The sequence below is a fragment of the Salvelinus sp. IW2-2015 genome, linkage group LG16 (assembly GCF_002910315.2).
Source record: "Salvelinus sp. IW2-2015 linkage group LG16, ASM291031v2, whole genome shotgun sequence".
NCBI lineage: Eukaryota > Metazoa > Chordata > Actinopteri > Salmoniformes > Salmonidae > Salvelinus > Salvelinus sp. IW2-2015.
In genome coordinates, this window is record NC_036856.1 from 39,322,732 (window position 1) to 39,344,668 (window position 21,937).

The 21,937-nt window shown below is 45.6% G+C and overlaps 2 protein-coding genes and 2 long non-coding RNA genes across 6 annotated transcripts in view; 2 read left to right on the forward strand and 2 right to left on the reverse strand.

The window, feature by feature from the left end:
• The window catches only part of swt1 (SWT1 RNA endoribonuclease homolog), a 43,108-nt gene extending 38,936 nt beyond the window's left edge, over positions 1 to 4,172 (forward strand). The window contains exon 15 of the mRNA XM_024003670.2: positions 3,840 to 4,172. Within this exon, the coding sequence (XP_023859438.2) occupies positions 3,840 to 3,879 (40 nt within the window). The 3' untranslated portion in view covers positions 3,880 to 4,172. The remainder of the gene's footprint in view (positions 1 to 3,839) is intronic.
• Positions 4,173 to 4,428: 256 nt separating this feature from the next.
• LOC139028965 (uncharacterized) lies at positions 4,429 to 5,945 on the forward strand. Its single transcript, XR_011481198.1, has 2 exons — positions 4,429 to 4,466; positions 4,609 to 5,945. It is a non-coding gene; the product is annotated as an uncharacterized lncRNA (long non-coding RNA).
• Positions 5,946 to 12,261: 6,316 nt separating this feature from the next.
• ivns1abpa (influenza virus NS1A binding protein a) overlaps positions 12,262 to 21,937 on the reverse strand; it is a 43,436-nt gene continuing 33,760 nt past the window's right edge. For all 3 annotated transcript variants that reach the window (XM_024003674.1, XM_024003673.2, XM_024003675.2), the window contains exons 8-14: positions 18,747 to 18,857; positions 18,081 to 18,219; positions 17,263 to 17,487; positions 14,613 to 14,734; positions 14,261 to 14,519; positions 13,673 to 13,846; positions 12,262 to 13,458 (exon numbers count right to left, since the gene is read on the reverse strand). In XM_024003674.1, the coding sequence (XP_023859442.1) occupies positions 13,199 to 13,458; positions 13,673 to 13,846; positions 14,261 to 14,519; positions 14,613 to 14,734; positions 17,263 to 17,487; positions 18,081 to 18,219; positions 18,747 to 18,857 (1,290 nt within the window). In that variant the 3' untranslated portion in view covers positions 12,262 to 13,198. The remainder of the gene's footprint in view (positions 13,459 to 13,672; positions 13,847 to 14,260; positions 14,520 to 14,612; positions 14,735 to 17,262; positions 17,488 to 18,080; positions 18,220 to 18,746; positions 18,858 to 21,937) is intronic.
• On the reverse strand, positions 18,864 to 21,937 carry LOC111975419 (uncharacterized). Its single transcript, XR_002878842.1, has 3 exons — positions 21,151 to 21,937; positions 20,867 to 20,920; positions 18,864 to 19,144 (listed from the first exon to the last, which is right to left on the reverse strand). It is a non-coding gene; the product is annotated as an uncharacterized lncRNA (long non-coding RNA).

Consider the following 21,937-nt stretch of genomic DNA (forward strand, 5'->3'; position numbering starts at 1 on the left):
TTTATGAAAAATATTAGAAAAATGTGTCAATTGTGACATGCCTTTCATGCCTAAAAATCCAGCTGAGGTGACCTTTCTCACGATAAAAATAGACGTTGTTCAACACTTTTTACTGTGTACTCTTCAAACATCTCCTCTCCGTACCTCCATACATCCCTGAGAGACACAGAGACAGAGAGGTGTTTCATACTAACTGAAGCGTGAATCCACATCTGATGTGACAGGCAGCCCAGTGCCACGTGAGAGTAGCTTAGAAAGGAGGGCAGAGCCATCGGTCCGTACTGAAACCTGCCATCTCTCTATGGTTACATAAACACCACAGCACAGATGAGGGAGGGAGGGGTACGTTCAGCAGATTCCTCTCTTTCTTTCCCTGTTATGTAACGTCCCGATGGGAACAAAGAGAGAGGAGGAAACAAACGAGCAACAAGCGTCCTCAGTGTCTCTAATGGGAGACGATATAGAGTGCCACTTTGTGTGCATGTGCACATGGATTCCATTAGTCCTGCAGTTAGAGACGTGCTGTGTACACGTCACACCAATACTCTCATCTGAAGAGAACAACATCACAGTAAGACACTGAGCTGGTCAAATGCTGACAAAACCACAAGTGTGAAATGAGGTAACCCCATGGAGAACAGTCATGTGTTTTTGGGTCACATTGTGGTGTTCTAAATGTTCTCTGTGTGTGTGTGCGTGCGCTCACTCGCTCAGCCATTTGAGGAGGGCACAGTCTCCCATTGTGTTCTACTGTGCCTTGGGGCAGGAGTCACTGGACTACTCCATTGTGTTCTACTGTGCCTTGGGGCAGGAGTCACTGGACTACTCCATGGTGTTCTACTAGTCCTTGGCAGAGTCACTGGACTACTCCATTGTGTGTTTCACTGTGCCTTTGGGGCAGATCCCACTGGACTACTAGCCGTTGTGTTCTACTGTCCTCTGGGTCAGGGTCACTGGACTACTTCCATTGTGTGTTCTACTGTGCCTTGGCAGGAGTACATGGATTTCTACTTCCTATGTGTTCTACTGCTGCCTCGTGGCGGCAGTCAAAACTACGCTTTGGTTACTGGCGGCGGTACATTCCATGTGTTCTACTGTGCCTTGGGGCAGAGTCACTGGACTACCCATTGTGTTTCTACTGTGCCTGGGGCAGGAGTCACTGGAACTACTCCATTGTGTTCTACTGTGCCTTGGCAGATCACTGGACTTACTCCATTGTTTCTCTGTGCCTTGGCAGGAGTGCACTGGACTACTCCATGTGTTCTACTGTGCCTTGGGGCAGGAGTCACTGGACTACTCCATTGTGTTCTACTGTGCCTTGGGGCAGGAGTCACTGGACTACTCCATTAATTTCACAGAAAGGGACACATTCTGGATAGTGGCATTGCTCTCTTTCTCCCTCACTCTCTCTCTCTCTCTCTCCTATTCTCTCTCTCTCTCGCTCTCTCTTTCCTCTCTCTCTCCTCTATTCTCTCTCTCCTATTCTCTCTCTCTCGCTCTCTTTCCTCTCTATCTCCTCTTCTCTCTCTCTGGATACTCTATTCCCTCTGTGTCCTTCAATTCAATTTAATGGCTTTATTGGCATGGGAAACATATGTTTACATTGCCGAAGCAAGTGAACTAGATAATAAACAAAATTGAAATAAACAATAACAAAATGAACAGTAAACATTACACTCACAGAAGTTCCAAAGGAATAAAGACATTTCAAATGTCATATGTGTATATACAGTGTTGTAAAGATGTGCAAATACAAAAGTACAAAGGGGGGAAAAAATATATAAATATGGGTTGTATTTACAATGGTGTTTGTTCTTCACTCGTTTCCCTTTTCTTGTGGCAACATGTCACACATCTTGCTGCTGTGATGGCACACTGTGGTATTTCACCCAATAGATATGGGAGTTTATCAAAAAGGGAAATATGTGTCTCTAATATGGTCATACATTTGGCAGGAGGTTAGGAAGTGCAGCTCAGTTTCCACTTCATTTTGTGGGCAGTGTGCACATAGCCTGTGGGCAGTGTGCACATAGCCTGTCTTCTCTTGAGAGCCAGGTCTGCCTTTGGTGGCCTCTCAATAGCAAGGCTATGCTCACTGAGTCTGTACATAGTCAAAGCTTTACTTAAGTTTGGGTCAGTCACAGTGGTCAGGTATTCTGCCACTGTGTACTCTCTGTTTAGGGCCAAATAGCATTCTAGTTTGCTCTGTTTTTTTGTTAATTACTTGACACATTGGAAATAATGATCTTCTTGTTTTCTCATGATTTGGTTGGGTCTAATTGTGTTGCTGTCCTGGGGCTCTGTGGGGTCTGTTTGTGTTTGTGAACAGAGCCCCAGGACCAGCTTGCTTAGGGGACTCTTCTCCAGGTTCATCTCTCTGTAGGTGATGGCTTTGTTATGGAAGGTTTGGGAATCGCTTTCTTTTAGTTGGTTGTAGAATTTAACGGCTCTTTTCTAGATTTTGATAATTAGCGGGTATCGGCCTAATTCTGCTCTGCATGCATTATTTGGTGTTTTACGTTGTACACAGAGGATATTTTTGCAGAATTCTGCATGCAGAGTCTCAATTTGGTGTTTGTTCCATTTTGTGAATTCTTGGTTGGTGAGCGGACCCCAGACCTCACAACCATAAAGGGCAATGGGTTCTATAACTGATTCAACAATTTTTAGCCAGATCCTAAGTGGTATGCCGAATTTTGTTTCCTTTGATGGCGTAGAAGGCCCTTCTTGCCTTGTCTGTCAGATCATTCTCAGCCGAGGTATGTATCGTTTTTTGTGTGCTCTAGGGCAACGGTGTGGAAATTGTATTTGTGGTCCGGGCAACTGGACTTTTTTTGGAACACCATTATTTTTGTCTTACTGAGATTCACTTAAGGGGCCCAGGTCTGACAGAATCTGTGCAGAAGATCTAGGTGCTGCTGTACGCCCACCTTGGTTGGGGACAGAAGCACCAGATCATCAGCAAACAGTAGACATTTGACTTCGGATTCTAGTAGGGTGAGGCTGGGTGCTGCAGACTTCCAGTGTCCTCGCCAATTAGTTGATATGTATGTTGAAGAGGGTGGGGCTCAAGCTGCATCCCTTTATTACCCCATGGCCCTGTGGAAAGAAATGTGTGTTTTGCCAATTTTAACTGCACATTTGTTGTTTGTGTACCTGGATTTTATAATGTTGAATGTTTTTCCTCCAAAACCACTTTCCATCAATTTGCATAGCAGACCCTCATGCCAAATTGAGTCAAAAGCTTTTTCGAAATCAACAAAGCATGAGAAGACTTTTGGCTTTGTTTTCTAGTCTCTCTCTCTCTCTGCTCTATTCTCTCTGCTCTATTCTCTTCTATTCCCTCTCTCTTATATTCTCTCTCTCTTCTATTCCCCCTCTCTCTCTCTTCTATTCCCCTCTCTCTCTCTTCTATTCCCCCTCTCTCTCTCTTCTATTCCCCCTCTCTTCTCGTTCTATTCCCTCTCCTCTCTTCTATTCCCCCTCTCTCTCTCTTCTATTCCCCCTCTCTCTCTCTATCTATTCTACCTCTCTCTCTCTCTCTCTTCTATTCTCCTCTCTCTCTCTCTCTTCTATTCTCCCTCTCTCTCTCTCTCTTCTATTCCCCCCTCTCTCTCTTCTATTCCCTCTCTCTCTCACCTTTTCTTTTCTATTCCCTCTCTCTTTCTATTCTCTCTCTCTTCTCTCCCTTGTCCCCTTTCTTTCTTTTCTCTTTCTTGTCTGACCTGTGTGTGTTTTGGATCAGGCCTGTGTTTGTGTGTTCTAGTTCTGACCTGTGTGTGTTTTGGATCAGGCCTGTGTTTGTGTGTTCTAGTTCTGACCTGTGTGTGTGTTCACAGGGAGAAGCTGTGTGTGGGGGGACCCAGTTGGCAGAGCTGAACGTCAGTCTAGAGCGTGCGCTGAGGTCACGTCCCGGCAGGTCACACCAAGCACCTGGCCCTGATTGGACCACAACAAGGAAGTTTGGACTAAAACATCCTACCAGAGGCCTCAAATGCATCATATCACAACTCAACAACTTTACTTGAAGCCACTGTTTTCATATAGAGCTGACCTATTTCATTCAGCACCTTTTCTGACTTAATTTAGTTTCTTGTGTGTGGATGTTGGTGTAGAGCAGTGGTCACCAACCGGTCGATCAAGGCATTCCTAGTGATCACCAAACATTTCTGTAAAAACCCAATGATAAAGCCTTGTGTTCCTATTTCTTATTTATGGCTGCTGCTTCCCAAATGCCCCATAGGGCTCTGGTCTAAAGTAGTGCACTATATAGGAATAGGGCTCTGGTCTAAAGTAGTACACTATATAAGGAATAGGGCTCTGGTCTAAAGTAGTGCACTATATAGGGAATAGGGCTCTGGTCTAAAGTAGTGCACTATATAGGGAATAGGGCTCTGGTCTTAAAGTAGTGCACTATATAGGGAATAGGGGCTCTGGTCTAAAGTAGTGTACTATATAGGGCTCTGGTATAAAGTAGTGCACTATATAAGGAATAGGGCTCTGGTCTAAAGTAGTGCACTATTAAGGAATAGGGCTCTGGTCTAAAGTAGTGTACTATAATAAGGAATAGGGCTCTGGTCTAAAGTAGTGCACTATAATAGGGAATAGGGTGCCATTTTGCTGTTTCTGGTGCGTCCTACAGTAGCCATTTTGGGCCTCCATCAGTGGGGATATGGATCTTCCAAATATGTTGTTATCTTCACACAGACCAGGTTTCCATCCAACCATTTCATGCGGATGAATGACCTGATGCATGAAAAAATAAATGTTTTAGAGAGCACGTGTCAAGACCAGAGTGGGCACATTTGCTATAGAACGCAACAGTTGATGACAAAACCATCAGTACAGTTGAAAATGCGATGGAAACCCATTGAACTTGTATTTTTCATTCGCTACATGGGAATTTAACCACAAACTTTATTTTTATGTGCACTACGTCATCACGCACAGACTGATGGAAACGTCTCTGCTTGGAAAATGCATATATTATTTAATGCAGATTAATGAATATTCACATGAAAATCTGTCGCAAATTGGATGGAAACCTAGCTACTGGATTGGAATGTTTACACATACAGAATGGCAGTTTTTTCTGACATGTTTAAACTCTGTCATCGTGCTACTCTCTGTTACTATGACCTATGACCTTTGATTGTAGTGTGGGTTTTCACTTTCAGCTTGTCGTGCTGTTTTAAGGAGGACCTACACGATAAACCCACATTCTATACAAAAAGACATGACTGCCCACATCCATGATTGAGCCAACATCGTCTCCATATTCCTCAGCATTAAGTATTTTTTTCATTTTCTTTATTTATCTTTGTTTAACTAGTCAGTTAAGATCAAGTTCTTGGGCCTCCCGAGTGGCGCAGTGGTCTAAGGCGCTGTATCACAGTGCTAGCTGTGCCACTAGAGATTCTGGGTTCGAGTCCAGGCTCTGTCGCAGCCGTCTGCGACCGGGAGACACATGGGGTGACGAAAAATTGTCCCAGAGTCGTCCGGGTTAGGGGATGGTTTGGCCTGCCGGGATGTCCTTGTCCCATCGCGCTCCATCAAATAGACCATGATATCTCCATGACTACCCAACATCATCTCCATATTCCTCAGCATTCAGGAAATAGACCATCATCTTATTATTCCTGTTGCACCATAAGTGGTACGCCAGGTGATGTAATGAATGGTGATTGGCTGTGCTCTCCCAGGCTGTGACTTACACAGAGAGTCAGACGGTTCAACGTGACATAAACTATGCTGTCTGTTATGGCATCATGGCTCTGCTGTAGGCTTATGATATGACCGTCTCAGGCCTGTTAATATTTATCTTGGATGTGTTCATTTGTAAAGATGTAAATAGTTAAATTAAAGCACATATTTTTGTTTGATCAACATAATGTACAATTTCTTATAACTCTTGTTATACGATGCATTAAAGTTTTTGAATTGAATCTGACTTGAGTTGCGTTATTGTCACATTACACACAACTATAAAGCCCAGCGTGGAACAGTGTGCTGCAGCAGACCCAGCTGAGGTGGGTAAGGGGATCAGTGTATGAGTCCAATGGCCGGGACATCAGTTGAGATGGCTGAGATTACACTCTGCAGTGTGAAGCAGAGCACTTACAGGTCATACAGTGGGGTGTTTGGAGGGGGTCAAAGTGAAACTGCAGTGCTGCACTGAACTTCTTGGGAGATTCTCAACCGATAAGTGATAAGTGGTCGAAGAGCGTGTCAATTTGTTAATCGGAAAACGGGAGTAAGCTCCCCTCGGCGGCTAGGGCGCACGTGTTTTAAAATTCACCACACCCCCTTTTCAATCAGCTGTTGTTTTTCTTTGAGGAGAAAAGCATGCAACCGTTTAAAAACACTCTGGGCCTCCCGGGTGGCGCGGTGGTCTAAGGCCCCAAAGGGCTCTAGCGACTACTGTGGCGGGCCGGGTTGTATGCACGCTGACACGGTCGCCAGGTGTACGGTGTTTCCTCCGTCACACTGGTGTGGCTGGCTACCGGGTGAAAGCGGGCATTGTTTCAAGAAGCAGTGCGGCTTGGTTGGGTCGTGTTTCGGAGGACTCTTGGCTCTCGACCTTCGCCTCTCCCGAGTGGGTACGGGAGTTGCAGCAATGAGACAAGACTGTAACTACCAATTGGAAACCAGAAAATTGGGGAGGAAAATGGGTACTCTACGTATCCGTATAGGCCTATCTATAAAACGTATCGCTACATTAGTTTTTATAATTTCACACATTTATTTGGGGATTCCACCGCCTGTAAATGGGATTAGCCTTACGTTCCTCAATGACCTTTGACCTTTTACAAAAGCAGATGAGGAGAGGACATGAGATTCTTCCCGTGCCTCAGTAACCACAGATACTTGACATCCTGTAGATTAGATGATAGGTCCAACGTTGAGGATTGGTCTAATCTCACAGTTAGTGAACCTTATTTAATGCTGTTTTATTACAAACCTCCCTTTGATATGATAAATCATGTGTGACCCTAACCCTAGCTAAGGCCTGGATTCATTCCGATCTGCGCGTTATAGCGTGCTTGACATTTAAAGGTAATTATCCAATTGAGCCTACATATACAGTGTTTACCGTGAATGCAGCCGCCGCGAACTTTCTTTAAAAGTGCATAGCCGAACAGGGCTGATCGGATTGAATCCTGGCTTTAAGCCCATAATATCCCTATGGGTGCCTAGCCTATGTCTCTGACAGTATGTCTGACAGTATCTGATTCACTGTGAAAAGGGTTTCACTCTACTCAATTACAATGGTATTATTTGTCGCAAATTATGTTTTTTTCTTCTTCGCCTTCACAAAGAAGCACACGTGATTGGCCTACTTCCTCAGCCAGGTTGTGACGTGATTGGCCTACTTCCCCCAGCCAGGTTGTGACGTGATTGGCCTACTTCCCCCAGCCAGGTTGTGACGTGATTGGCCTACTTCCCCCAGCCAGGTTGTGACGTGATTGACAGGTTTATTGCCTGACTGTTCAGATTACAAGAGGCCATTTTGTGAATTGACTACAGAGGGGGGAGGAGGGATTAGTGAATGAACAGAACGTGCAGTAGAGAAGGAAGGAATTAGTGGTCTTTGACAGACAGGTGTTAGGTACCCAATGGAAGAATCACAATTGCATACTACTCGCCTCCTCTCCTCGCCTCCTCAAAACCCATTGGATGAGAAAGCCAGAGGTCTCTCCCCTCTGACCTTCTCCTCCAATGGGTTTTGGGAAGGAGGTGAGGCGAGAGGATGCGAGGAGTATACAATTGAGATTCTCCCAATGTCCAAGGACAGGGTCATTCAAGGAGCACAAGTGCAGCTCAGGTGCAGCTTGGTTCACCCACCAACCCTTTAGAGATCATGTGACCGGACTGACCTGCTCTCCCTCCTTCTGCAGGTACACTAAACTTAGTCTAATCTCTCCCAAATTAGACTGTAATGGGAACAGAAAAAGCCCTCTTAGTGAGGTAGGTAGGTATTCATGTCCCAGTGGAAACTAAGTGGTAAGTGGTAGAGAAGCTTAGACTCCTGCAGAGAGACCATGCTGCTAGTCACCTGCCAGAAGTTTCTGCTCGTGCAGAGAGAAGAGATGGTGGGAGATAGAGGATGGGAGAGAGAGCGAGAGAAATGCTATATTTGGTAATAGTATACTGTTAAAAATTATTTGTTTCAATTGATTATTTCTAGTCATAAAGTTACATGGGCTTATTCAAGCTCTATCAACTTTAAAATTCAAACCATTCTAATTTACATCAAATGTACTTTGACTAATAAAAGGTAGTTAAGTCAACTTCACCATTTGTCAGTATAACCTACTATTATTCATAGTTGAATCAATTTCAACTTTAGTTATATCAACTTTAAATGTAGAGTTATACTAACACCGAATGTATTATACACTGCTCAAAAAAATAAAGGGAACACTAAAATAACACATCCTAGATCTGAATGAATGAAATATTCTTATTAAATACTTTTTTCTTTAAATAGTTGAATGTGCTGACAACAAAATCACACAAAAATGATCAATGGAAATCAAATTGATCAACCCATGGAGGTCTGGATTTGGAGTCACACTCAAAATTAAAGTGGAAAAAACCACACTACAGGCTGATTCCAAACTTGTATGTAAGTGTCCTTAAAAACAAGTCAAAATGAGGCTCAGTAGTGTGTGTGTGGCTCCACGTGCCTGTATGACCTCCCTACAACGCCTGGGCATGCTCCTGATGAGGTGGGCGGATGGTCTCCTGAGGGTCTCCTCCCAGACCTCGTACTAAAGCATCCGCCAACTCCTGGACAGTCTGTGGTGCAACGCCACGTTGCCATCCACCAACGCCACGTTGGTGGATGGAGCGAGACATGATGTCCCAGATGTGCTCAATTGGATTCAGGTCTGGGGAACGGGCGGGCCAGTCCATAGAGCATCAATATGCCTTCCTCTTGCAGGAACTGCTGACCACACTCACAGCCACATGAGGTCTAGCATTGTCTTGCATTAGGAGGAACCCAGGGCCAACCGCACCAGCAATTATGGTCTCACAAGGGGTCTGAGGATCTCATCTCGGTACCTAAATGGCAGTCAGGACTACCTCTGGCGAGCACATGGAGGGCTGAGCGGCCCCCCAAAGAAATGCCACCCCACACCATGACTGACCCACCGCCAAACACCGGTCATGCTGGAGGATGTTGCAGGGAGGCAGAACGTTCTCCACGGCGTCTCCAGACTCTGTCACGTCTATCACATGTGCTCATGTGCTCAGTGTGAACCTGCTTTCATCTGTGAAGAGCACAGGGCGCAGTGGCGAATTTGCCAATCTTGGTGTTCTCTGGCAAATGCCAAACGTCCTGCAGGTGTTGGGCTGTAAGCACAACCCCACCTGTGGACGTCGGGCACTCATACCACCTCATGAGTCTGTTTCTGACCGTTTGAGCAGACACATGCACATTTGTGGCTGCTGGAGGTCATTTTGCAGGGCTCTGGCAGTGCTCCACCTGCCCTCCTTGCACAAAGGCGGAGGTAGCGGTCCTGCTGCTGGGTTGTTGCCCCCTACGGCCTCCTCCACGTCTCCTGATGTACTGGCCTGTCCTCCTGGTAGCGCCTCCATGCTCTGGACACTACGCTGACAGACACAGCAAACCTTCTTGCCACAGCTCGCATTGATGTGCCATCCTGGATGAGCTGCACTACCTGAGCCACTTGTGTGGGTTGTAGACTCCGTCTCATGCCTACACTAGAGTGAAGCACCGCCAGCATTCAAAAGTGACCAAAACATCAGCCAGGAAGCATAGGAACTGAGAAGTGGTCTGTGTCACCACCTGCAGAACCATCCTTTATTGGGGGTGTCTTGCTAATTGCCTATAATTTCCACCTTTTGTCTATTCCATTTGCACAACACAGTGAATTTATTGTCAATCAGTGTTGCTTCCTAAGTGGACAGTTTGATTTCACAGAAGTGTGATTGACTTGGAGTTACATTGTGTTGTTTAAGTGTTCCCTTTATTTTTTTGAGCAGTGTATTTTCAATGAATCTAACTGACTTTCAGGTTAAATAGAGTTTCTTCAGAAAGTATTCATAACCCTTGACTTATTCCACATTTGTTGTGTTACAGCCTGAATTCAAAGTGGATTAAATAGATTTTTTCTCTCACCCATCTACACACAATACCCCATAATGACAGTGAAATGTGTTTTTATAAATACAGAAATATCTACTTTACATACAGTTCCTTCAGAAAGTATTCAGACCCATTGACTTTTTCCACATTTTGTTACATTACAGCCTTATTCTAAAATGTATATATATAAATAAAAAAATCCTAATCAATCTACACACAATACCCCATAATGACATCACAATACCCCATAATGACATCACAATACCCCATAATGACAAAGTGAAAACAGGGTTTTAGAAATGTTTGCAAATGTATTAAAAACAGAAATACATTATTTACATAAGTATTCAGACCCTTTGTTATGAGACTTGAAATTGAGCTCAGGTGCATCGTGTTTCCGTTGATCATCCTTGAGATGTTTCTACAACTTGATTGGAGTCCACCTGTGGTAAATTCAATTGATTGGATATGATTTGGAAAGGCACACACCTGTCTATATAAGGTCCCACAGTTGACAGTGCATGTCAGAGCAAAAACCAAGCCATGAGGTCGAAGGAATTGTCCGTAGACCTCCGAGACAGGATTGTGTCTCGGCACAGATCCGGGGAAGGGTACCAAAACATTTCTGCCGCATTGAAGGTCCCCAAGAACACAGTGGCCTCCATCATTCTTAAATGGAAGAAGTTTGGAACCACCAAGACTCTTCCTAGAGCTGGTGCCTGGGCAATCAGGGAAGCAGGGCCTTGGTCAGGGAGATGGGAGAAACTTACAGAAGGACAACCATCTCTGCAGCACTCCACCAATCAGGCCTTTATGGTAGAGTAGCCAGACGGAAGCCATTCCTCAGTAAAAGGCACATGACAGCACACTTAAAATCTTAAAACATGTTTTCACTTTGTTATAACAGGGTATTTATTGCGTGTAGATGGGTGAGAATACATTGTCATCCATTTGAATCCAGGCTGTAACAACAAAATGTGGAATATGTCAAGGGGTATAAATACTTTCTGAAAGCACTCACTTTAGTCTCTCTTGCTCATGTGTGAGCTTTTCCACCAGTTTCAAAAAACTGGCAATATACTTAGTAATGTCAACCATCCAACAACTACAATGACATTTTCAGAAACGGTTACATGACCTTTTTACTTGTTACTTTTTAAATGTGGATGTTTATCTACCTTCGTTGAATGCACTAACTGAAGACTCTCTGGATAAAAGGGTCTGCTAAATGACCAAAATGTAAATGTCAAAAATGGACAGTTGCAAAGCATGCTAGGTATTATTCTAATAGCTCCACCCCACAAAACAAAGTTGAAGTCATCTGAACAGAGGTTATGTTTTTTTCCAATTGATTAGATTTTTTGGTTGTGAATTTCTTTGTTGATTCAACTTAGTTACATACTGTAGGTATAGACAAGACAAGTTGTGTTGAACTTAATTTCTAATCAACACAACTAATGTTGCTTCAGTAAATTTGACTACAGGTTTATGAATTTCCAAGTTGAGGAAACAGTTTTTTGCTTACTTGATTTAATAAGTTTTGACATTGAGTGGAAGTCAACTAAACTTTTTATTTTTTGTCAACACATTTTGCAATTTGGCTGAATCTCAATATATATTTGTTTGTGTAATTGTGTCCTGGGGGATTAAGTAGTGACTTGCAACGTCCAATCGATGGAAAGTTTATAGAGTAGAAGTATAATCAGGTGGTTCTTTCATTAGAACACTGTGGTATACGTGACCCATCGCTACACTACCTAAAAGAGAATGTTTGAGAGTCACAGCTCTAACAAACAAGGTGTGTGTTCCGTTTGCTACGTTGTGTGACGGTTTGTACGGAACGGCACATTTCCCGAAAACGCTGCACACCATTCTTCAACAGCCTTTGAGGTACGTTTGATCCCGTTTGGTTGGTGTGGCCTGAACAATATGGGTGTGACTATTTGAAATCACAAAACTCGTGCAGCACACCATACGGTAATTGCTCTCTAGGCCACCATAAATCAAGTTTTTTTTCAACTGGTCGTTCAGTACAGTATCGTTTCCGTTGAATTCAGCGTTGCACACCTTTGCGTCATACTGAACCTGAGTCATTTCTAGTACTGTATTCGTTGGGAAAAAGAAAAGTACAAGAGCACACGCCGTCAGGTTGAAATGGTTTATTAGTTAAGGAATATCAGTCTGTTACAAATGTGATACAGTACCTTCCAATCCTTCTAAACTCAAAAAAGAAAATGTCAAAAGCCAAATGTCTGAACCCCTTTTAAAACACCACACAAGAAATAAAGAAAACAGCATCTCTACAAATTGTGAATTAGTCAAAACGCAGTAACAAAATACTTGGTTAGAACAAGCACAGAAGCATGGTTGGTTGTGTGTGTGTGTGTTCGCGTTGTTACTAAACTGGCACTGGTTTTTGTTTGATGACTCAGTTGTCATGTGCGTCAGCTACTTCTTCTATTGGTAAATCAGCAGTGTATAAAAATATTTAAAAAAGGCCATCATTAAAGATTGGAAAAGCAAAATCCAGCTTCAGTTTAAATGACAAAGCCATGATTGGAGTGACCCTCTTTCTTTGAATAAGGCTTCAAACTGCATATCTTTAAATGTGTGTGGGAGTTAAAATGACAGTTTAAAATGGAAACAACTATTCAGAATCACCTTCTAAATCAAGTCAACCCAAAGTTCTCCAGCACCATCAGCCATCCTGACCAGACCAGACCAGTAGGTCCAAGGTCATCTTGAGATGATCAAAACAGTAGCTTCTTCTCAGAAAACAATACACAAACCTTTCAACAAAAAAAAAAAACTAAATTGCACTAAAAGTGTATTAAATGTTGGCATTCTTAAGACAAAAAGGAAAATATATACAGCACGAAAAATATTGTATGCAAAGGCTTAATGTTGCTTTCGGCAACCATCCCCCCAAATATTCCAGTCTTCACTGAAGACCCCCTGCCAAAATGATTCCTCTGTCCCCTTCCTCCCACTCACCTACGGAACATCACGAAACACGATTATGTCACTAAGCCTGTTAGTTTGGGAAAGGTACCCCCCCCATTGACCTCTGACCCTTAACCCTCAGGCGGAGGATGAGAGGGCATCGGCGCAGTCGCTCCACTCATCCGTCTCGGGGTCGTAAACCTCCAGCGTGTTCAAGAAGTTGTTTCCGTCGAAGCCGCCCATAGCGCAGATGAAATCACCCAGCACGGCTACACCCGCATTGCTGCGTGCCACGGTCATGCTACCGAGCATCCTCCACTCATTGCGGGCTGGGTCGTACACCTCAACACAGCGCAGGGCATGGGAGCCATCAAACCCACCAACCACGAAAAGCTTCCCTAGAGACGGGAAGAGAAGGAGATCGCGACAAGGAGAGAGAAGGGTCAGCACAAATCTGAGCAATGATTTGGATATTTCTGCCAATTTCCAAGGTTGCAACCAAAGCAAACTGTATCCCCACCCCAGTGAACCCATGACCCTATACACGGTAATCCCCAGTTCAGAGCAGACCATAGAACCAGAATGCTATATTTCTATGGAGAAGTGTCTTACCAGCGTAGACGGCCACCCCAGCCCCCCTGCGGGCCACGTTCATGGGGGAGATCAGGGTCCAGGTGTTGTTCTCGGGGTTGTAACGCTCCACTGTGTTCAGGCAGTTCCACGACTCAGCACCTCCAATCACGTACATGAAGCCATCTAGCTCACACACCGCAGCCTGGTGCCTCCCTAGGTGAACAGAGTTAACGCCACACTTGAATCACTTTTCACATTCACAGGCCAACTCAAAACCGTTCCAGTTCTTCACTGACACAGTACATGCAATAAATGATAAGCACCATTAGTAAAGGCTTCCACCCTGGTGACAAGACAAAGAAGTTCGTTACCTGGAACCTTTTTCTTCAGTGTACACTATGAGCGATATAGGTACAATACAGTCCGTGTATAGCAGAGGAGGCTGGTGGGAGGAGCTTTAAGAGGACGGGTTCATTGTAATGGCCGGAATGGAGTAAATGGAACGGAGTAAAACGTGGTTTCCATATGTGTGAGGTGTTTCACACCGTTCCATTTATTCCATTCCAGCCATTACAATGAGCCCGTCCTCCTATAGCTCCGTAGTGTATGTGTGGTATAGGTGCTTACTGATGTTGAGGGGAGCACAGTTGTTCCAGGTCTTGGTTACAGGGTCAAAAGCGTCACAGTTCTTCAGGCCTTTCTGCCCACAGGGGTCCGACCCTCCCACCACGAACAGCTTGTTGTTCAATGAGCAGACACCTGCGTTGCAGCGGTTGGTCCGGAGCTCTGGCACCTGAGCCCACGTGTCAGTGTGCGGATCGTATGTCTCCCCACAGCTCAGCTCGTCCGAGTGGCCGTTGGAGCCGCCCATCACGTACAGCTGACCCTATGAGAGATGAGAGGAGACAGAGAGACAGGTTTAAGTCAGACAGGCACCTGTCAATCCTATGAAATTAGGGTTCAAAGGTCAGGGTCGTACCATAAGCACTGCCATCTGGAAGCGAGCCCTGGGAGTCCGCATAGGAGCGGTGAAGGTCCAGCGGTCGTCTTTGGGGTCGTAACACTCCACCGTCCTCAGGCACTCCTCTCGGTTATACCCTCCTGGAGACGGAAAAATACCACAGGAGGACACCACGTCAGTCTGGGCCTACAGAACCCTTAATGTGAGCCTATAGCTCAAACCAGAGGACACCAGGTCAGTCCGGGCCTACAGAACCCTTAATGTGAGCCTATAGCGCAAACAGAGGACACCAGGTCTGTCCGGGCCTACAGAACCCCTAATGTGAGCCTATAGCTCAAACAGAGGACACCAGGTCAGTCCGGGCCTACAGAACCCTTAATGTGAGCCTATAGCGAAACAGAGGACACCAGGCTGTCCGGGCCTACAGAACCCCTAATGTGAGCTATAGCTCAAACAGAGGACACCAGGTCAGTCTGGGCCTACAGAACCCTTAATGTGAGCCTATAGCTCAAACAGATGACACCAGGTCAGTCCGGGCCTACAGAACCCTTAATGTGAGCCTATTGCTCAAACAGAGATCACCGGGTCTGTCTGGACCTACAGAACCCTTAATGTGAGCCTATAGCTCAAACAGAGGACACCACGTCAGTCTGGGCCTACAGAACCCTTAATGTGAGCCTATAGCTCAAACAGATGACACCAGGTCAGTCCGGGCCTACAGAACCCTTAATGTGAGCATACAGCTCAAACAGAGGGACACCACGTCAGTCTGGGCCTACAGAACCCTTAATGTGAGCCTATAGCTCAAACAGAGGACACCAGGTCTGTCTGGACCTACAAGAACCCTTAATGTGAGCCTATAGCTCAAACAGAGGACACCAGGTCTGTCTGGACCTACAGAACCCTTAATGTGAGCCTATAGCTCAAAACAGAGGACACCAGGTCAGTCTGCGGCCTACAGAACCCTTAATGTGAGCCTATAGCTCAAACAGATGACACCAGGTCAGTCCGGGCCTACAGAACCCTTAATGTGAGCCTATTGCTCAAACAGATGACACCAGGTCTGTCCGGGCCTACAGAACCCTTAATGTGAGCATACAGCTCAAACAGAGGACACCAGGTCAGTCCGGGCCTACAGAACCCTTAATGTGAGCCTATAGCGCAAACAGATGTTTATACAACTTGATTGGAGTCCACCTGTGGTAAATTCAATTGATTAAACATGATTTGGAAAGGCACACATCTGTCTATATAAAGGTCCCACAGTTGACAGTGCATGTCAGAGCAAAAACCAAGCCATGAGGTTGAAGGAAATGCCCGTAGAGCTCCGAGACAGGATTGTGTCGAGGCACAGATCTAGGGAAGGGTACAGAAAAAATTCAGCAGCATTGAAGGTCCCCAAGAACACAGTGGCCTCCCTCATTTTTAAATGTTAGAAGTTTGGAACCACAAAGACTCTTCCTAGAGCTGGCTGCCTGACCAAACTGAGAAATCGGGGAAGAAGGGCCTTGGTCAGGGAGGTGACCAAGAACCCGATGGTCACTCTGACAGAGCTCCAGAGTTCCTCTGTGGAGATAGGAGAACCTTCCAGAAAGACAACCATCTGTGCAGCACTCCACCAATCAGACCTTTATGGTAGAGTGGCCAGACGGAAGCCACTCCTCAGTAAAAGGCACATGACAGCCTGCTTGGAGTTTGCCAAAAGACACCTAAAGTACTCAGAAGATGAGAAACAAGATTAACTGGTCTGATGAAACCAAGATTGAACTCTTTGGCCTGAATGCCAAGCCGTCACGTCTGGAGTAAACCTGGCACCCTCGCTACGGTGAAGCATTGTGGTGGCAGCAGCAGGGACTGGGAGACTAGTCGGGATTGAGGGAAAGATGAATGGAGCAAAGTACAGCGAGATCCGTGATGAAAACCTGCTCCAGAGCGCTCAGGACCTCAGACTGGGGCAAAAGTTCACCTTCCAACAGGACAACGACCCGAAGCACACATCCAAGACAACGCAGGAGTGACTTCGGAACAAGTCTCTGAATGTCCTTGAGTGGCCCTGCCAGAGCCTGGACTTGAACCCGATCTAAAATCTCTGGAGACCGGAAAATACCTGTGCTCCCCATCCAACCTGACAGAGCTTGAGAGGATCTGAAGAATGGGAGAAACTCCCCAAATACAAGTTTGCCAAGCTTGTAGCATCATACCCAAGAAGACTCAAGGCTGTAATCGCTGCCAAAGATGCTTCAACAAAGTACTGAGTAAAGGGTCTGAATACTTATGTAAATGTTATATCCATAAAAAAAATATATATATATTATTGTTGCTAACATTTCTAAAAATCTGTTTTTCCACATTATGGGATATTGTGTGTAGATTGATGAGGGAAAAAAACGATTTAAACAATTTTAGATTACGGCTGCAACATAACAAAATGTGGAAAAAGTCAAGGGGTCTGAATACTTTCCGAATGCACTGTAGATGACAGTTGTGAGTGACAGGACAGGGCTGATTTGAAGGATGTGAGACTGGGGACCGGTCAGTGCCAGTCTCCAGATAGAGGCTCAGTGGCTGGTTAACTAACAGCTCTATCTTGCTGTGAAGAGATTGTATCTTAATGAGAATAACCTGTATAAATATAAGGTTAAATAGACAATGGTTAAAATCTCCGTACCTGCAGCGATGAGCCTGCCGTGCAGGGTGGCAGTGCCCAGGCCAGAGCGGGCATAGTGCATGGTGGTCAGCGGGTGTTCCTCCAGCTCCTCAGGCTGGGCCTCGAAGCTGAGGCTCTTCATCAGACAGGGTGTTGCAGAGGGAGAGCTCTGGGGAGAGCTACGGCCATGCAGGAAGATCACACACAACACCCCATCCAGCACGGCCAGACACAGGTAAGTGTTGTCTGAGGAGGGGGAGAGAGACAGTGAGAAGGGAGAGAGGAGAGAGAGAGGGAAAGAGGGGGACAGAGAGGAGAGAGAGCGAGAGAGAGGAGAGAGAGAGGGAAAGAGGGGGACAGAGAGAGAAGAGAGAGCGAGAGAGAAGAGGGGGAGATGGGAGAGAGAGCGAGAGAGGCGGGGGAGAGAGAGAGAGGAAGGGGAAAGAGAGGGGGAGGTAGGGCCATGAGTGGAGAGGTGATGGTAATAACTAAAGTAAAAAACAAAGTTCTTATCTTAAAAGTTCTTATGCTATTCATACACATTATGTTATACACCTGTTAAGTTAATGTTTTAAGTATCCTTATATTTCTGTTATTAAGGTGCTATCACTCTGATATTAGTACGCCTGCGCAGTAGTCTCACTGGAGATGGACCTGGCCTGAGCATGATGGCGACTATGTACTGTGGAAATACGGTGAAGGAAACGTTGTTAAACTAGAATCTAGTCGTTGTCATTTTCAGTTAACACACCCACTCCTCCGTTAAGTCTTCAAACATCCGACACAAACAAACACACACACACACACACACACACACACACACACACAGAGACACTTACTGGTGGTCTTCTCGGAGGCAATATACTTCCACTCTCTCCTGCAGGGTGTGTTGGAGGAGGAGCCGGAGGGCGAGGTGCTGCCTGAGGAGCTGGAACTCAGCTGTCTCTGGGTGTTGCTGTTCTCTCGAAGGGGCTTCTTCTGCAACAGCACAACCAACGCAGCTACAGTACAGAAACCCAGCCAGAGGGAAGATCCACAACATCTCCTACAGGCTACAACACCAGTTGGCTGCAGAGTACACACTCTACAATCTGGCCTGAAATGGACTAATCCTGGCTTTGAACCTGCCTAGAACTACACCCAAACAGTCTTTTAGCAGTGCTGAGTAGTCCCCCAGAAACAGTTCAAACCAGTCTACAACCCATTTAAACCATCTAAACAAGCTGAAAGACGGCAAAGACACAGGGTAGACTTGACCAACGAAGAAGCAGCCACATACTCAAAACACACAAAACATTTTGCGATCAGAACCCAATCTCCAAAAGACTAGACTCAATTGATGTGAGAACCAGTCTAGTGTGCAACGGAGCTAGGCAAGCCGGTGTAGTGTTCCTAGGTTTTACACACTGACCGGCTGTGCCCTTGTTGCCAGGCTACATTAGGTGGATAGAGGCCAGGTTGGGCCAAGTGACAGAGTTAGCCCAGGATAGGGGCGGGGTGTGTACCTGCACAAACTGGATGTGGTCCTCTGCACCAACACCAAACACCCCATGTTCCTCAATGATGAGAGCGCCATCGAGCAGCTTGTGGTCGGCTGAATAGTACAGCGTTTGCACCTGCAAGACACACAGCGACACAACACCCATGTGGCAGGCTGTCTCCATGGCAACACACAGCAAAGCAGCACCCCGGGCAACACGGGAGGGAGGGGGAGGAGGACGGTGTGGGAGGGGGGGTTGGTTGGGTGAGGAAGGTTCAGGTTGGTCTGTCGTCACCGGTAGGAGCCAAGGCTTCTTTATCAACATGGACACACAGTTGAAGGAACGCAGGTGGTTACAGTAAATGCAGGGACACACAACATCTGCAGGTGCTGCTCCTGTGCATCCCCTTCCCTTCATAACATCTATAAAAGGAGGAGGAGGGAGTTGGTAAAGATGAAGCATCTGGAAACGTCTTCAGTCCTCATGACCTCAATGCTTGGAAAACCCGCTCACGGTTGGCTGAGGAGGTTGGTCATTATAATTGCATGGAAAAAAGGCACTGCAGCTTTCTGATGTAAATCCATGAGTTATGCTTATGTAGAAGACAAAGCTTTTACATACATTATTGTTTCATACAAATAGTGAATAAATAAAACATGAAAATAGAGATATTTTCAAACAAAATGACAGTGGGCATTGAGATAGTGTAGAATAGAATATGCTTGAGCAGAGAACCATTTCAAAAGCTTCTTTATGGTTATGGTTAAAATGGCCGGCAAGCTTCTTTATGGTTATGGTTAAAATGGCCGGCATTCTGCCCGTGCCTACTTAAAGGACATCTCTTGGTTCTAAAAATGGGTTAATATTAAACTCCTCATTGAATAGTGAATTATGACGGGAGTACCGAGTATGTGGGGGGGGGGTAATCGTGGTTATGTGCTATGCAGATGGTCTTTTCAGTGATTATGGGTTTCTGTGAATGGGTATGATATGGGTTTCTGTGAGTGGATACGGGTTTCAGTGAGTGGATATGGGTTTCTGTGAGTGGATACGGGTTTCAGTGAGTGGATATGGGTTTCTGTGAGTGGATATGGGTTTCTGTGAGTGGGAACGGGTTTCTGTGAGTGGATATGGGTTTCGGATATGGGTTTCTGTGAGTGGGTACGGGTTTCTGTGAGTGGATATGGGTTTCGGATATGGGTTTCTGTGAGTGGGTACGGGTTTCAGTGAGTGGATATGGGTTTCAGTGAGTGGATATGGGTTTCTGTGAGTGGGTTACGATATGGGTTTTCTGTGAGGGGTATGATATGGGTTCTGTGAGTGGGTATGATAAGGGTTTCTGTGAGTGGATGGGTTTCTGTGGGTGGGATATGGGTTCCTTGTGGAGTGATATGGGTTTCTGTGGTGGATAATGGGTTTCTGTGAGTGGATACGGGTTTTCTGTGGTGGATATGGTTTCTGTGGTGGAGTATGGTTTCTGTGGTGGATACGGGTTTCTGTGAGTGGATATGGGTTTCTGTGGTGGATATGGGTTGTGCGTGGATATGGTTTGCTGTGAGGGATATGGGTTTCTGTGAGTGGATACGGGTTTCTGTGAGTGGATAGGTTTCTGTGGTGGATATGGGTTTCGGTGGTGGATACGGTTTCTGTGAGTGGAAGGGTTCTGTGGGTGGATATGGTTTCTGTGGGTGGATATGGGTTCTGTGAGTGGATACGGGTTTCTGTTGGGTGGATATGGGTTTCTGTGGGTGGATATGGGTTCTGTGAGTGGAGATGGGTTTCTGTGAGTGGATATGGGTTTCTGTGAGTGGATATGGGTTTCTGGTGAGTGGATATGGGTTTCTGGGGATCTGGGTCTGTGGGTGGATATGGGTTTCTGTGAGTGGATATGGGTTTCTGTGAGTGGATATGGGTTTCTGTGAGTGCTCTCCACTGGATGTCAGTGGAATGTAAGTCAATTAGGTTGTATGCATACTTTACAAAATGTAAATATGTGTAAGCTAAGTAGGCCTGTGTGTGTGTGTGTGTGTGTGTGTGTGTGTGTAGACAGATGGGAGCACAGTGTTGCTTTGGCTGTAGAAAGAGAAAGAGGGGGGCTCCTCCTATCCTCCCTCTGTTCTCTCTGTTTCTCCCTGACTCATTACCCTGGCGGCTCAGTCTTGGCTCTTCAGTCTGCTCTCCTGCTGCTGTTAATAAACCTGGAGGAGAGACAAATCAACGGGGAGGAACATTCGTTAGTACTGGAGCGCTCGCTGACACACACACACACACCTGCTCAGAAAGAGAAGGGTATCAGTGGGACAGAACAGAGTGAGGGACCTGCTCACATCTTTCAATGCAAAAGAGAATAGAGCAAAAGTCAAGACACTGTAGGTGGATCCAACTGATCACTAAAACAGAACAGCAACACAGGTCTGTCTCTGCTCACCTCTAGTTTGCTGTATGGCCAGGTACACTGTACTGCAGAACTAAACATTAGGAAAGAAAATGAGAAAAAAGGAAAGAACAAAAAGAACCACCAAACAGTCCTAACACAGCGTGCCATGACGTCGGGTTTGGAACAGTGCCTTAAGGCGTCCGCATGCTTCCCAGCCCAAACAGTTCCAAACAGTTTGTGCATATATTATGACAACATTTTTTGTGACATTTTGTTCGCGTTGGACTTTGGGAAAGAAACTTGGGCTGTTCGGGAACACAATTTTTTCTCTCTCTCTCTCCCGAGGCAAGCCGAAGTCTACGTCCCCTCGTTGGTGATTGGTCAATTGTAGGGATTCTTCAATAAAGTGTCTGTTGTCATTTAACGAGAGATGACCCGTCCCCCCATGCACATTCTTTCACTTGAGAAATACTGCACCAAACATCCTAGTCAGGTGCAAAATTGCGAGATAAAGATCTCCTTGACAAAAATGTCAAAATGAATGACAGATTTCTTGAGTCGTCATAGATGAATTCAGACTATTTTGATGAAGTGTACACTGGCTACGGGGTCTCAAAATGGACAAACAGTACTATTGACAATTTTTTCTCGTTTTTCAAGTGAAGGTTTTTTAAGGGAGTATGCGAGCACAATCGTTCGGTTCGCCTAGCCGTGCTCAGCGCCAGCAGACCTGAAGCATGCGGATGCCTTTAACGACTTGCTAAAGGAAAGCGAGAGAGGGAGGGAAGGTGGGGAGGGTTATGGGGTGGATTAGTGCAAGCTAAACTCCAGCTACAGT